The sequence below is a fragment of the Physeter macrocephalus genome, chromosome 5 (assembly GCF_002837175.3).
Source record: "Physeter macrocephalus isolate SW-GA chromosome 5, ASM283717v5, whole genome shotgun sequence".
Classification (NCBI taxonomy): Eukaryota; Metazoa; Chordata; class Mammalia; order Artiodactyla; family Physeteridae; genus Physeter; species Physeter macrocephalus.
Genome location: NC_041218.1, coordinates 38,341,787 through 38,358,883, shown reverse-complemented (window position 1 = coordinate 38,358,883; position 17,097 = coordinate 38,341,787). Strand labels below are relative to the sequence as shown.

Below are 17,097 nucleotides of genomic sequence, written 5' to 3'. Positions count from 1 at the left end.
CCCGGGTACCGGAAAAAAAAAAAAAAAAAAAAAAAAAAATTCCCAAAAATACTTTTGGAAGGGGAGAAACAAAACCCAAGATAAATGTGAAAGAATCATTTGCCATTTGCCAACTTCTATATAAATACTAAGTAGCAATACATGACAAATTGAGTGGTATCTTAAAAGTGGTCATTATAACAATGCCACAATTTGCTTCTTTTCTCATTCCATGTTCTAAGAAAAGAAACATATTTCTTACTATGTGACACAGAAGAAAGAACTAATAACACTTACAAAAGTTTAAGCACAGGAGCATTTTTTGACTCACAATACAGGGCCCTGACTTAGGATGGTTTGACTTAAGATTTTTTGACTTTACATGAGTATGAAAGTGATATGAAATCATTTAGAAACCATACTTCGAATTTTGAGTTTTGCTCTTTTCCTGGGTTAGCCACATGCTAACACAGGTACAATACCCTCTTGCGATGCTGGGCATTGAGCCCCAGCTCCCAGACAGCCATGTGAACTCGAAGGTAAACAACCAACACCAGTTACAACCATTCTGTACCTATACAACCATTCTGTTTTTCACTTTCAGTGCAGTATCCAATAAATCACATGAGATATCCAACACTATTATAATATAGGCTTTGTGTTAGAAAATTTTGCCCAGTTGTAAGCTAATGTAAGTGTTCTGGGCATGTTTAATGTAGGCTAGGCTAAGCTATGATGTTTTGTAGGTTAGGTGTAATAAATGCATATTCTACTTACCTTATTCAAGTTACCATGGGTTTATCGGGATGTAACCCAATCCTAAGTCAAGGAAGAGCTGTGCCTTATTATGAAGTGATTCTCTTCAACATAATGAATCTGATTTTATTAATATGGCATTCAGGATGCTTTCCAGAAGGCTTACATGGCAACCATGAAGAACTCAAAAATGTTTAATTTGCTTCCTTCGTTATAGACAATGTTTTCACGACAATTTGCCAAGGAGAAGAGCTTGCTTTATTAATCATAACTTGCTAAACAATCACTGACATAAAAAGTAATGCTAGAATAGAAAAGCAATATCCATCTAATTAAACAAAAAACAGCCTTCACTCTAAAGTCTGCAATTAGCACTGTCTATGGAGCTATAAAGCAAGAGAGATTAAGGTGGTGGTAATCTAATCTTTGTCTTTTTTTTTTTTTTTTTTTTAAAGCAGCTGGGTTTGACGGTTTATTTTGAAGAGTTGTGTACTTGGGTTCCAATACTGGGATAATTCTATAGTCCTTAAACTACATGCATTTAAGAGATCATTGGGTCACAATTGTTTTCATATTATTGGAAATCACAAACAGAAGGATCAACATTTTTTCTAGGGCAAAGTTATTATACATAACATTGATGTTTATTGAATATCCTATCAAAATTCACATGAATACTTAAATACAAGGGCTTTCAAATAAAACAGTATTATACATTACCATTTTGTGTGAGTTTTGTGGAACAGAGAAAAGATGTTATCCAAAAAGACTCCTTCGTGGCCTTCATGGCTTGATTATTATTCCCAAGGAGAATGCCCTTGGAAAAAGGAAGTTTGAGGTAGCGGGTAGTATCCTGAAGATTTGTGTTTTCTTCACACTGTAAAAAATATTTTTTAAAATGGGGAAGGGGAGAGAAGAGACCTCATGAGAATTATTAAGCATGATATCCATCTCTAGTGTTTATGAACCGGGAAATATTCCAAATATTATTACAAATAGAATTTGGCTTTTAAGTAAAATGCAACAAAAATGTCTAAGAGGAATTATGCACGGATTTTGGACTCAGACCCATTTCGGTTTGAATCCTATCTCTGTTACTTCCCACACAAGTAACTGTATCAAGTTGTTTAACCTCTTGTGATTTCCGTTTTCTCTCTCTAAAACCTCACTGTGCCATCGTAAGAATTAGATTACATAAGGCCTTTATCATAGAGCCTGATACATTGGAAGTGCTCAAGAAATCATACTGCAGTGACCATAGCATTTAAAAAAAGTGCTTACATTCTTCCCACATCTCCTCTGAGGCGGATATTAAACAACTCCTTACTTTGAAAACTGGCAATTAAAGGACTCTGTATTTCAGGATAATCTAATAGCTCCACTATGTTGAGCAGTCTCTACAGAAAATGCCAGCCAACAAATGTAAAAGGAATTACAGGTTTTAAAAAATACAGTTTCACATTCCTAGTGTAATTCTTATTTTAGTCAATGATTGTCGCTAAGTGCTAAATCCAGCAGGAAAACTGTTGATGAGGAGATGAACATTCATATGATGCCACACAGGTTACCTCCTACTGGCCAGACAGATGTAACTGCCCGTGGGGGGACTGGGTTGTCAGCCCTCTAATGCAGGGCAACGCAAAGAAACACATCATCATCTGCAATGTGTTCTTACAAAGCTGTGGAATCTGAATCTGTTACACCTACAGGTTCAGCTTCTACTTCACAGGAAACACGAGGGACAGAGCAACATGCTGCATGTTAGGGGGAAGCAACCAGACAAAGTCAGAAGGCAGCACTTTCTGTAGGATGCTTGGCTTTGTCTCTTCAAATCAAGTTTTGTGAAAAAAAGGATTGTTCTAGATTAAACAACACTTAAGAGATAGATAGCCAGATACAATGTAATGGTCCTGGATTTGGACAAACTTGCTGAAAAGAATTTTTTTTTTTGAAATTTATACACTGACTAAGTTCTAGATGAGATTAAAAAAATTAAAGATTGGAAAAGTCATTAACTGAAAAAAGGAAATTAAAAGATATATATATAATGAAGCAATCTAGATATCCTTCAGTACATGAACAGATAAACTGTGGTACAACCAGAAAATGGAATACCATCCAGTGCTAAAAAGAAGTGAGCTACGAAGCCATGAAAAGACATGGAGGAACCTTGATGCATATCACTAAGTGAAAGAAGCCAATCTCAAAAGGCTACATACTGTATGACTCCAACTATGTGACATTCTAGAAAGGGCAAAACTATGGAGACAGTAAAAAAGATCAGTGGTTGCCAGGGGTTGGGAGTAGGAGAAAGGATGAACAGGCAGAGCACAGATTTTTCTAAGGCAGTATGATATTATCATGATGGATACATGTCACTATACATTTGTCCAAACCCACAGAATATACAAAACCAAGAGTGAACCCTACGGTGAACTATGGACTTTGGGTGATGATGATGTTTCAATGTAGGTTCACCCTTGGTAAAAAATGTACCATTCTGGTGAGTGATGTTGCTAATGGGGGAGGCTCCGTATGTGTGGAGGCAATGGGTGGAAGGGAAATCTCTGTACTTGACTCTCAACTTTACTGTACACTAAAACTGCTCTTTTAAAAAGTCTATTAAAAATATGTATCATTTGGGTAAACGAAGTCCATACAGAAAAACATTCAGAAAGATATACACTAAGGGGTGAACAGTTAACATTGTTTGGGTAATGACAGTCTGGTGTTTTTATTTTATTTATCTGTATACTGCTTTTGTAACGAAGGTGATTTTATATTAAAATTCTGAGAAAAAATATTGTAACAGATACAGAGATGGTATAGCTTAGCTTATTTTGAGTATAAACTTAGGAACCTTATTTCTTTAAATATTTTCAAGGCTAGTGTCTTGGGAACAGGTAGGAAATTAAGCACAGAATCCCTCTGGTTTTCTAGACTACTTTGTGTGATTTACAAAAAATTTTTAATAATAAAGCTTTAAGAAAGACCTCTCTAACAAGTTGAGAGAAAGAGAATCAGAATATTACAAGATGTTCTTCCCAGCACACCTGTCCAGTAACGGGAGGACCAATAAACACAATAAACAGCCTCCATAACTCTCTCCTCATGTTATGACTCCAAATGCTTTCTTTTATTACTGCAAGATATTTCATTTAGACAGAAGAATGCATATATAGTTTAAAGAATAATTATAAAGCGAACACTTCAGATGCTTTCCTGAGAAAAAGTGCTTAGGCAAGGTAATGTTCTGGAACTTGGGGTCACCGTCCCCTCTCCTCAATCGTGTTCTTGGTATTAGGGCTTGGAGCACAGCAAGCTATAACTTGAGTCACAGCAACCCATACTGGACCTATTTCCTGCCTGGATCTGGTCTATGGGGTCAGAAACATGCTCTGGTCTGCCATCCCCAGCCTGACTTATGCTCCATTTGTCGAACCATACCTCCTATTGGGACTGAAGCCTCATGCAAACCCTGTCTAGACACTGTCTAGCTATTTCTAGACCTCCTCCCCAGAAGCTGGAGTATGCCCTGTTCTGGTATGCTCCATCTGTTCACAGAAATCCTGCCCCTATAGATAGATCTCTTAACCCCCTTGCCCCCAGCTAACTAACTAGCTGCCTGCTCTTGAGCACTTGTGGAAGCCTCTTAGAATTCCTGCTTGCTGAGCTCATGTAGTTCAACTGGCAGTCAGGGACCAGTCACTGCTGTGTCGTGTCCATAGCGGGCACCGTGAATAGAAGCCTTGGCTGCCTTCACCGGGGCCAGTCACTGTGGCCAGGTCAGTGTCACCTCTTCTAGTTCACTGCACTTCTCTCCCAGCCTGGGGAACCAAGACCTCAGCATCGGAGTCTCTCTGATTCCAAGATGTGACACCTTGAGAGCTTCTTACAGCTAAACTCTATCACCCTTACTCAATGCAAAATACAGTAACTAATACAAACATTACTCTGGACACAAAAGTTATCTGAAGACCTTGCACCAACAATACTGGTGTGCATATGTGTGTGCTGTGTGTGTTGCTGTTGGTGTGGGGAGAAAGTGGGGGGTGGGTGGGTAGCAATTCTACCCCTAAACTCAGTAAAGAAAAGTACATAATTACCCTTTGGTCTCTGTGAACCCTTTACTATCTTTACCAGGAGTTCAGAGCTGTTTTTTTTTGTCCAGTAGGAGTCAAGGCCATATGCTAGGTATGGGGTTAGAGTTTTAATCTATTTCCAAAGAACTTAAGTGGCCTGCAGAGAAAATCTCATGGCCTATCTTTTCTTGTCCTCAGGTTTTCAGCATGCACCCATAACACATCACACAACACTGGAGCTTTTAAAGGCAATCCAAGCAACCACCATTTAGGCTAAGCACTCTGTGTGTATTTCCTTACTCTGATAATAATCCTATGAGGCAGGACATTGTAACCTGGGGAGCTTATGTGATTTGCTCAATATCACAGTATTAGTAGCTATCAGAGCCAGGATCTCAACCAAAGTTTGTGCTTACAACTACTATATTACGACAGAGTAGTTATGACTACAATGACTCTTCCATTGACTCTTCCAATGACTCTTGTTTTAACCAGGCTTTGAGTTTTGCTACAACAAATTTAAAATGTATCAATTTATAGATAACATACTGAATGGTGGGTATGTCTAAGAAAGACCCCCCAAAAGTTCATTTTTCAAAACAAAGGTATGTTTGTGGAAGACACCCTGGGAGAGAGCTTAGAGTGGTCTGTGGATCTGAAATAGTTTCATACATGAAATGGCTATGAGTCCTACAGTGAAATGGCTACGAGTCCTACAGTGAAATGGCCAGTTGACGTTCTGAAACCACTCAGGGAGCAAAAGGGATCACGTGATCTGGATGCAGTGGGGAAGAGGGGCAGGTAGGAGCAGAGGAGGCATGACATGGGAGACTGGAAACACAACAGATGAGACAGAGATCATTCGTTCAGTCACTAGATGAGAGAGAATTTATGGCAGAGAAATGAGGTTGAAGATCAGTGAAGAATAGAAATGGGTTCCAGAAGATAGGCCTGTAAGGCAGGGGCAGTGGTCAGCAAGGGTTTAAGCCAAAAAGGTTGTGAAGACTCTTAAGAGGAGACCCACAGCTCACCAGCAGAAGCCAGGGAGTGAGCAAGAGTCAGCAGTGAATTCCTCGAGCATTCTTCCGCCGGGTGGGAGAAGGGTCTGCACTGTGTGAGTAGGAGTCTGAACCGCAGCAAGGATGGGAGAAAACAAACAGGGACGAGCAACCTCCTTCCAGGTGAAGGGCGAAGAGTTAATGAAGTCAGGGAAATGAAGCTGCTAAAGGACAGCATGGCACTGCCTGCGTTTTAATTGGAACAACAGTACAAAGGAGCTGTGGCTGGGTGTCTGAAGGCCTGCGAATCTGAGCAAGGTAGGCTCGACACCAAGAAACTGCAGTTTTGCACAAAATTACACTGCATGGAGTTGACAGATGGTTTGGCCACCGCAGTGGAATCCGGTCACACCCCTAAACTACGTGGGGGGTTACATGCGGATCACTTGCATTCCGGGGAACACTTGGAACACAACTGATTTGGTTTTGACATGGGGACGATTTTTTTTTTTTTCATCAAATCCAGTGCAGGCATGGAACAAGGCAACATGGATATGAGAATAAGGACTGTCCTCCCTGTCCTCCTGCGACAGACACAGACACAGTTAAAGTCTTCCTGGCGTTATGGTAGGTGTATGATGACAGAGAGATGAGGGAACGATTAACTGAGCCATTCTTTCTAGGACAGACAGGGCGACATGACCACAGCCTCTTGAGGCTGCTACTGGATTGTGGGAACAAAACAATGTCATTGTCACAGGAAAGGACAATTCTCTGTGTTTGCTTTGATAGGCTGGGATCTGTGCAAGTCATTTTAAAATGAAGTTAATTTATTACAAATTAGAGAAGAGGGAGAAGAAAGCCAGCCCTTTGCGTTACTCGAGACGAATCAGATCTGACAGGAGGGATGTGTTCCCTCAGATTCTTACAGAAGAGTTAAAATGCAGGCTATGTGGCAGCAGGAGTAGCCTCTGTCTTCTGTGAGATTATATAGCATGGTCACAGTCTATTTCCTTGTCCAGAATTAAAATCAGTTGGTACAGCATTGAATGTTGCATCACACCCCAGGCTACTTTTTGACCACTGTCCTAGGCACAAGAAAGAGATGCAATGGTCAGTCACAGACACTCTTCCAGAAACATGGTATCTGCAATAAGGCAAGCTACGTGATTGAGAGAAACAGATTAAAAATTTCTTCAGAAATACACTGGTACAGAGATTCATAGTATGTTAATCAAATTAAGGGGCCTGTAATTTGCAGGAAGTAGAGAATTAAATGAAAGACTATAGTAATTTAGACAATCTAGTTGAAACGATATATTGCCAGTTAATCGAACCAGTTGTGGAAGCAAAATACCTTCTTCTGGGGATTCTTTCAACATGATTAGTCACCCTTAATGTCATGACTAAACATTTATTAAAGTCCTACTATTTGACAGTCCTTTAATTCGGTATAAAGAATGTAACAAGGAAATAAACACAGTCCCTGTCTGTGAGGGCATGACATGCCTGACCTCTGCATTCATCTGTTAATACTGATTACAAAGCTGTGATAAAGATCCCTGGATTCCAGCTCTGCCAGGGAAGGGAAAGGAAACCTTATGGGAAAGAGGCTATCTGACCTCAGTCACAAAGAGTAAGGCTCACCAGGCAGGCAAGGGAGAGAAAGGCAAGTTATGTGGAATAAACCATACATAGAAAGACACTGGGGGAAAAAAGTACATATATAAGACTATGGAGATACGGCAACTAAATGCACTGTGGGATCCTGGATTAGATCCTAGACTAGAAAAATGACATTACTGGAAAAACGTGTGAAATCTAAATAAGTTTTGGGTTAACAGTACTATACCAAGGTTAATTTAGTTTCAATAAATGTGATATGGTTATGTAAGATGTTAACATAAGGAGAAGTTGGGTGAAGGGTATATGGGAGTTTTCTGTACTATTTTTGCAACTCTTCTGTGACTCTAAAATAACTTAAAAAACAACTGTTTTAAAAAGTACAGGTGGGCTTCCCTGGTGGCGCAGTGGTTGCGCGTCCGCCTGCCGATGCAGGGGAACCGGGTTCGCGCCCCGGTCTGGGAGGATCCCACATGCCGCGGAGCGGCTGGGCCCGTGAGCCATGGCCGCTGAGCCTGCGCGTCCGGAGCCTGTCCTCCGCAACGGGAGAGGCCACAACAAAAAAGTACAGGTGTAGTCAGACAGCTATATGTAGTTTAGTGTGGCTAAACGCCGTGATTCTTTTCAGTAGCAAAAAAGCCTTGGGACTACCGTAAACATCTTAAATAAGAAAAACTCAAGGTGATTCTGACACCTGGTTTAAATTCCCTAGATTAACGTACTACCAAGGAGGTGGCAATGACTGGTCGTGAAACCAAGCATTTAGATATGGGGGTGAGTGTGAGAAGTCAAGAAAAACTGCAGGCTTCTGTTCACCGCAGGAGAGGATGGAGATGGCATAAAGAACTCAGTTTTGGACAAGCTGAGCTTGAGGCATCTCTGGTGAACCGAACTGAAGATGTTCAGTAGGCTGGTAAAAGTTCTGGGCTCCAAGCCCAGAGCTGGGTGTCAGCAGCAGACATGAGGCAGGTTAACCCACGGAAGTGCATGAGATGGTGTCCAAGGATTAAATCCACAATAGCACCAACATTTAAGATGCCGATAAGATATAAACTGATATATATATAGGATGGATACACAACAAGGTCCTACTGTATAGCACAGGGAACTATATTCAATATCCTGTGATAAACCAGAATAGAAAAGAACATGAAAAAGAATATCTGTGTGTATAGCTGAGTCACTATGCTGTACAGCAGAAATTAATACAACATTGTAAATCAATTATACTTCAGTAAAATTAAAAAAAAAAAGATGCAGATAAGAGAGAAGAGTACTCAAAGGAGACGAAGGATGAAACTAAGGTGAACACTGTCAGACAGACCATGGAATATGCGATGTTCAAGAAGGGTAATCAATAGTGTGTCAGGCTACAGGGAAGTCAACTAGGGAAATATTTAGAAAGGGTCCAGTAGTGTTGGCCCCAGCGTCAGTGTTAGTGACCTCAAAGGAGAAACTTCATTTTAGCTGCGGGGACAGAAATAGCCTGAGGAACAAATGGAAGAGAGTGGCAGGAAGCAGAGACAGTGAGTGAAGACTGGCCTTTCCCGCAGGTGGCTGAGATGGGAAGGGAAGAGGCAGTGTGGTAGCTATTACAATTTTGTTTGTCTTTAAAGAAAAAGGCCTGAGCATGTTAAAAAATCTGAGACTACTGCCAGAAGAGAGGAAACATAGCTGCAGGAGCAAAAGCGGACATTGAGAGGAGCACGGTCCCAGGGGACTCAGGAGGAAGGAAGATCCTGAGGGAAGCAGGTGGAAGAATCAGCCTTGGAGGGAAGGAGTCTTGCCCCATCCCCTGAGACAGGAAGCAGGAAGGAAGGGAAGGATGCAGATCAGTTTGCAGACGGCAGAGGAGAGAACACAGGAAGTTAAGGAAGTTCCTGTCTGATGGCTTCTGTTTTCTCTGTTAAGGACACGGGAAGTGGTGAGGTATGCAGAATGGTACAATCTTGTCGCTAGCTCTTGTGGGGACCGAAAGGGGGAGCTGATTAGCTGGCCTGCAGTGTGGATGGTCCTGCTTCTATACCCATCAGGCTGATGCTAACCTATAGGAACTGTATAATTCCCTCCACTAATTAATGTTTAACCACCTAAGGAGGAGTAGAGGAGGGGGCGATGTTGACAGACTGATCTAGGGCTGGTTTTTACTTCCCATGAAGGTACAGCAGAACTAAAGATCAAGGGATAGTCTGAATAATAAAAAGAAGAAAGTGAAGTCAGGTGGGGTTTATTGGAGGAGAATAAGACTGAAAAATAGGTATAGTATTAATAGAAAATTGGAAGGTTGAAAGGTTGTGGTCAGGATATCAAGAATTTACGATTTTTGATTAGAAGTGGCTCTGGATGATCTCATTCATCCATGCATGCATCCATCCATGCACCCGTGCATGCATGCATCCAGTATTTATTTAGCACACATGGGAGGTCCTGCTGGCTGAGGATGAAGGAAGGACAAGAGAGAGACCACAGTGAAGCAGAACACAAATGAAGGTCACTGGAGTTGAAGTGACCAAGAAATAAGAGGAGAGGGCACTGGACAGGTCAACCAAAAGGAGGAGACAACTTTGAACGAGGGGCTAGGCTGACTGTGGGAAAGGAAACAGCCACCCACCACCCCATCCTCCCCTCTTCCTTGCTGGCCAGGAATATCTATACAGGTAGAACGCAGTAACTAGGATGGGTAGAAAGTTGCAGCACTGTATGGAATGAGCCTTATGGAGGGCAGGGAAGCTCTTTACAAGAGGGTGGAAAACCAGTATCTTTAAAGGCACTGGGGCATTTAGAGACGTCCAGACACTAGACACAAGGCTTCAGAAGATGAGCCCTCTCTACTCCAGAGGCCACACAGGAAGCTCTCTCGGCAGGAGAGCCAAGGGTTCAGTTGAGGCAGAATGAAAGGGCTTCCTGCACGTCACACTAATAGCCTTCAGTGTTAAGACCAAGTCCACTTATGAAATTATCTTAGACATTTTTTTTTGGCCTTGCTGTGAGGCATGTGGGATCTCAGTTCCCTGGCCAGGGATCGAACCTATGCCCCCTGCAGTGGAAGTGCAGAGTCCTAACCACTGGACCATCAGGGAATTCCCCCATCTTAGCCTTTTCTTTTTTTTTTTTCCTGTTCAGCTTCTGTGTTCAGTTTGGCATGCTTTCATGCTAAACTTACCAGGTTATCTACTTTTTAATTTAATTTTGCAGGTGTTTACTATTTAATTTCTCTCACAGTGTGTAATAAAACAAGGGTTATATGACTGATTCTCCTGTGCCCAAGCCCACGGTGGACAGATGTGTTTCGGGTTTGTCTAAGATCTACTGATCATGGTTACAGGGGTGTCTCTTTCAGAACAGTTGGAGCAGCATGCAGAGTTCTCTGGACAGCAAGATGGGTGACAAACCTATCAGACCATCTGAATTTTTCAGATTCCTCTCATTTTTTTCATTTTACTTATAAATATAAACATACTCTAGGAAAGGGTAAGTGGAGAGCAACTCAATCTGAGAAATCTACCTCAAACATGGTAATGAGTGCAGAGGGGCTGTGCTGGACTTCCATGGACTAGGTGAGGAACTGGGATATAGCATAAGAAACTGAAAAGTTGCAGGGAAAAAATATGAGCCACAAAGCGTTAACGAACAAACTTTTAGGGAGCAAAAGTGAAATAAATAAACTCATAAAAGACTCTTGCAATCTAGGCCATACATTAAATTAATCCCTTTCCAACCAGGAAACATGATCATCCTCTATTTAGCTGACTTCTTATCTGGTCCTTCTCTTGCTCAGAAGCAATAGATCCCACTCTAAGGGATCAGATTCTCTACCAAGCAAAACCCCAGCCTGGCTGAGCTGGGTCACTTGAGCTATAGTGGTGTTAATCAACAGTAATGAATTTGCAAAACTCCAATTTCCTTAAAGGTAGATTGTATGATTATTATTATTATTATTATTATTTTTTGCAGTACGTGGGCCTCTCACTGTTGTGGCCTCTCCCGTTGCGGAGCACAGGCTCCAGACGCGCAGGTTCAGCGGCCATGGCTCAGGGGCCCAGCCGCTCCGCGGCATGTGGGATCTTCCCGGACCGGGGCACGAACCCGTGTCTCCTGCATCGGCAGGCGGACTCTCAACCACTGCGCCACCAGGGAAGCCCTGTATTATTATTATTATTATTTGTTTATGCATACATCCTAGACCTGACGGTATTTTATTTTTAATTAATTAATTAATTAATTAATTTACTTTTGGCCGCATTGGGTCTTCGTTGCTGCGCAAGGGCTTTCTCTCCTTGCGGCAAGTGGGGGCTACTCTTGGTTGTGGTGCACGGGCTTCTCATTGCAGTGGCTTCTCTTGCTGTGGAGCGCAGGCTCAGTAGTTGTGGCGTACAGGCTTAGTTGCTTTGTGGCATGTGGGATCTTCCTGGACCAGGGCTCGAAACCTGTGTCCCCTGCATTGGTAGGCAGATTCTTAACCACTGCACCACCAGGGAAGCCCCTGACGGTATTTTAGAATGTACTTCTAAGAACTAAAAATCCTTCACTGGAATAAGTCAGAATGGAGACTTGAGGGCACAGCTACTAACTTTCTATCCTCCTTCTTTGGATTCTCACATTATTCTCCTTAAGAGACTTGACTTTCGGAAAATGAATTATCTTAAGCTCATTATTTCAATCTCTTTTCTTTACTTGCTTTCCAGCAGGTAGCTGGCGCCGGGTAGCCAAAAATATCCCTACGAAGTTAAGGAAGACAACAATCCTACTGGAATGCAACAAAATAACAGAACTTGGTAAGATTAAATACTGTTACGAGCAAGTTAGCAATTCCAAAGACAGGTTTTGGGTTTAGCCATCAACCACTTGGAGATATTACTGATGTTCTGAGAGTTGAAAAGGGACTCTGGAAGCACAAAATCTTTAATGCTGACTAACCAAGTTCTTTCACTTATCTTCCTAAAGCTGTGACATTCAGATTTTTGTAGATTTCAGAGTTTATCTCCATTGAACACCCCTCCAAACTTACTATCAGTCATGTAAAGGTGAAAACAACCTTGAAAGGGAGCTTTGCCCTTAGAATTCTTTAGCTCCTGCCATAAAGGATGAGTCCGGGTCCTTGCCACACTACTGACTGTTAACTCTGTGAGAACCATTTCCTTAAAACACACTCAGAAGAGGAGTCCAGCCATTGTCACAGAGGGAAACTATCTCTTTCACAAATTTTAGGCCCAAATTAAGCTACTAAACCGTCTTCAACACAGCAGCTTTTTTCTTAGCTCATCACAGGATTGAGTCTTTCAAACTAATACCTTACACAAGGAGCAAGTAGATTTTAAATCTAAATAGTCTACTATGAGCCACAGTTATTCTCTGTGTCATATCTACAAGAAAGAGTTAAGGACACTTTATTTAAAAGCATTTTTTTCTGTCTTTCATCAACCTTAGATTTCATAGACAGTACCTGTCAATGAATGACCTGGAATATGGTTTATAAAGATCTGAGGCAAATAATGTTTCTTCAAAACCTTACCATTAACAATAGTGTCAAGATTTTATGACAGAAGAACGGCCTTGAGTTAGATCAATCTCCATTATTAAATGGTATAAAACAAAGCTAGGTCTAACTTTCTGTCTCTTCTCATTTTTACTTTTTCAAAATGAAGATTTTAATGTTTTTAAATGACATGTGCCCACTAATAAAACCTTTAAGAAATGTAAAAATACTTCTGTGTCCAGGAGTCCCTCTGGGTCCTGCTTGGTTTCAGTAAGAGCTCGGAGCCAGGCATTTTACATGCACTTATTCTCCCAGCAAAACTGAGTGCTAACCCTGACTCTGTTCTGAAGACAGGGAATAGGTTCAGAGAGGTCACTGGGGCTGAAGCCAGGCAGGATTTTGGGGGCACTCAGGATCCTTCTGATGGAGCTCTGCATTTGAAGCCTAGATGCAGGACTTTTCAGAAGAGGATGGTGCTGTGCATGACGTCTGTTTGGTTTGACAGACAGACCCCTGAGTCACAAAGGACACTTTGATGTCACCCACGGATTTCCTCGTATGCTGCACCGACACATGGCACGGTGTCCTAATTTTCAGAGAGGAGAGCTCAGAGGATTATTCTCTTGCTGCCATTGCTGAGATTTTAGAGGCCACTGCTTTCAAGTAGACTGAGCTGGGAGGTGCTTTAAAGATGGCAAAGGAGTAAGACATGGAGATCACCTTCCTCCCCACAAATACATCAAAACTACATCTACACATGGAACAACTCCTACAGAACACCTCTTGAACGCTGGCAGAAGACCTCAGACCTCCCAAAAGACGCACTCAGGCGACCAACACGCAGAGGCGGGGCCAAATCCAAAGCTGAACCCCAGGAGCTGTGCGAACAAAGAAGAGAAAGGGAAATCTCTCCCAGCAGCCTCAGGAGCAGCGGATTAAATCTCCACAGTCAACTTGATGTACCTTGCATCTCTGGAATACCTGAATAGACAATGAATTATCCCAAAATTGAGGCACTGGACTTTGGGAGCAACTGTAGACTTGGAGTTTGCTTTCTGCATCTAATTTGTTTCTGGTTTTATGTTTATCTTAGTTTAGTATTTAGAGCTTATTATCACTGGTAGATTTGTTTACTGATTTGGCTGCTCTCGTCCTTTTTAAATTTTATATATATATATATATTTTTTTTTTCCTTTTTCTCTTTTTGTGAGTGTGTATGTGTATGCTTCTTTCTGTGATTTGTCTCTATAGCATTGCTTTTGCCATTTGTCCTAGGGTTCTGACTGTCCTTTTTTTGTTCTTGTTTCTTTTTAGTATAGTTTTTAGCACTTGTTATCATTAGAGGATTTGTTTTTTGGTTTCGCTGCTCTCTTCGTTCTTTCTCCTTTTTTAAATTACCTTTTTCATTTTTAATAATTTTTTTCTATTTTAATAACTTTATTTTATTTACTTATTTATTAATTTTTATTTATTTCCCTCCTTCCCTCCCTTTTCTTCTGAGCTGTGTGGCTGATAGGGTCTTGGTGCTCTGGCTGGGTGTCAGGCCAGAGCACCAGAGACCTCCTGACCCCACATTATATCAATTGGCGAGAGCTCTCCCAGAGATCTCTGTCTCAACACTAAAGCCCAGCTCCAGTCAACGACCACCAAGCTACAGTGCTGGATACCCTATGCCAAACAACTAGCAAGACAGGAACACAAAACCACCCATTAGTAGAGAGGCTGCCTAAAATCATAATAAGTTCAGAGACACCCCAAAACACACCACCCGATGGGGTCCTGCCCACCAGAAACACAAGACCCAGCCTTATCTACCTGAACACAGGCAACACTCCCCTCCACCAAGAAGCCTACACAACCCACTGAACCAACCTTAACCACTGGGAGCAGACACCAAAAACAACGGGAACTACGAACCTGCAGCCTGTGAAACGAAGACCCCAAACGCAGTAGGTTAAACAAAATGAGAAGACAGAGAAATACACAGCAGATGAAGAAGCAAGGTAAAAACCTACCAGACCAAACAAATGAAGAGGAAATAGGCAGTCTACCTGACAAAGAATTCAGAGTAATGATAGTAAAGAGGATACAAATTCTTAGAAAGTGAATAGAGAAAATACAAGAAATGTTTAACAAGGACCTAGAAGAACTAAAGGGCAAACAAACAATGATGAACAACACAATAAATAAAATTAAAATTCTCTAGAAGGAATCAATAGCAGAATAACAGAGGCAGAAGAATGGATAAGTGACCTGGAAGATAAAATAGTGGAAATAACTACTGCAGAGCAGAATAAACAAAAAAGAATGAAAAGAATTGAGGACAGGGCTTCCCTGGGGGCACAGTGGTTGAGAGTCCACCTGCCGATGCAGGGGACACGGGTTCATGCCCTGGTCTGGGAAGATCCCACTTGCCGTGGAGGGGCTAGGCCCGTAAGCCATGGCTGCTGAGCCTGCGTGTCCGGAGCCTGTGCTCCACAACGGGAGAGGCCACAACAGTGAGAGACCCGCATACCACAAAAAAAAAAAAAAAACAACAAAGAATTGAGGACAATCTCAGAGACCTATGGCACAACATTAAAGGCACCAACATTTGAATTATAGGGGTACCAGAAGAAGTAGAGGAAAAAAAAGGGACTGAGAAAATACTTGAAGAGATTATACTTGAAAACTTCCCTAATATGGGTAAGGAAATATTCAATCAAGTCCAGGAAGCGCAGACAGTCCCATATAGGATAAATCCAAGGAGAAACACCCCAAGACACATATTAATCAAACTATCAAAAATTAAATACAAAGAAAAAATATTAAAAGCAGCGAGGGAAAAGCAACAATTAACATACAAGAGAATCCCTATAAGGTTAACAGCTGATCTTTCAGAGAAAGTCCGCAAGCCTGAAGGGAGTGGCAGGACATATTTAAAGTGGTGAAAGGAAAAAACCTACAACCAAGATTACTCTACCCAGTAAGGATCTCATTCAGACTCTATGGAGAAATTAAAACCTTTAGAGATAAGCAAAAGCTAAGAGAATTCAGCACCACCAAACAAGCTTTACAACAAAAGCTAAGGAACTTCTCTAGGCAGGCAACACAAGAGAAGGAAAAGACTTACAATAACAAACTCCAAACAATTAAGAAAATGGTAAAGGGAACATACATATCGATAACTACCCTAAATGTACATGGATTAAATGCTCCAACCAAAAGACAAAGACTGGCTGAATGGATACAAAAACAAGACCTGTACATATGCTGTCTGCAAGAGACCCACTACAGACCTAGGGACACATACAGACTGAAAGTAAGGGGATGAGAAAAGATATTCCATGAAAATGGAAACCAAAAGAAAGCTGGAGTAGCAGGTCTCATATGAGAAAAAATAGAATTTAAAATAAAGACTATTATAAGAGACAAAGAAGAACACTACATAATGACCAAGGGATCAATCCAAGAAGAAGATATAAAAATTATAAATATTTATGCACCCAATACAGGAGCATCTCAATACATAAGGCAAATGCTAACAACAATAAAAGGGGAAATCAACCGTAACACAATAATAGTAGGGAACTTTAACACCCCACTTTCACCAATGGACAGATCAACCAAAATGAAAATAAATAAGGAAACACAGCTTTAAATGATACATTAAACAAGATGGACTTAATTGATAGTTATAGGACTTTCCATCCAAAACAACAGAAGGCACTTTTTTCTCAAGTGCTCATGGAACATTCTCCAGGATATATCATAGCTTGGGTCGCAAATCAAGCCTTGGTAAATTTAAGAAAATTGAAGTCATATCAAGTAACTTTTCTGACCACAATGCTATGAGACTAGATATCAATTACAGGAAAAGAGCTGTAAAAAATACAAACACATGGAGGCTAAATAATACACTATTAAATAACCAAGAGATAATTGAAGAGATCAAGGAGGAAATCAAAAAATACCTAGAAACAAATGACAATGAAAACACGATGACTCAAAACATATGGGATGCAGTAAAAGCAGTTCAAAGAGGGCCTTTTATAGCAATACAGTCCTACCTCAAGGAACAAGAAACATCTCAAATAAACAATCTAACCTTACAACTAAAGCAATAGGAAAAAGAAGAACAAAAATACTCCAAAGTTAGCAGAAGGAAAGAAATCATAAAGATCAGACCAGAAATAAATGAAAA

At 41.1% G+C, this 17,097-nt stretch overlaps 1 protein-coding gene and 1 non-coding gene across 5 annotated transcripts in view; both read right to left on the bottom strand.

Annotated features, from left to right (window-relative positions):
• The window catches only part of DOCK4 (dedicator of cytokinesis 4), a 499,472-nt gene that overhangs the window by 157,223 nt on the left and 325,152 nt on the right, over window positions 1-17,097 (bottom strand). For all 4 annotated transcript variants that reach the window (XM_024128243.3, XM_028489854.2, XM_028489855.2 and 1 more), the window contains one exon: window positions 1,456-1,612. In XM_024128243.3, coding sequence (XP_023984011.1) covers window positions 1,456-1,612 — 157 coding nt within the window. The remainder of the gene's footprint in view (window positions 1-1,455; window positions 1,613-17,097) is intronic.
• Window positions 10,446-10,518, bottom strand: TRNAG-UCC (transfer RNA glycine (anticodon UCC)). The gene has a single exon. It is a non-coding gene; the product is annotated as a tRNA-Gly (tRNA).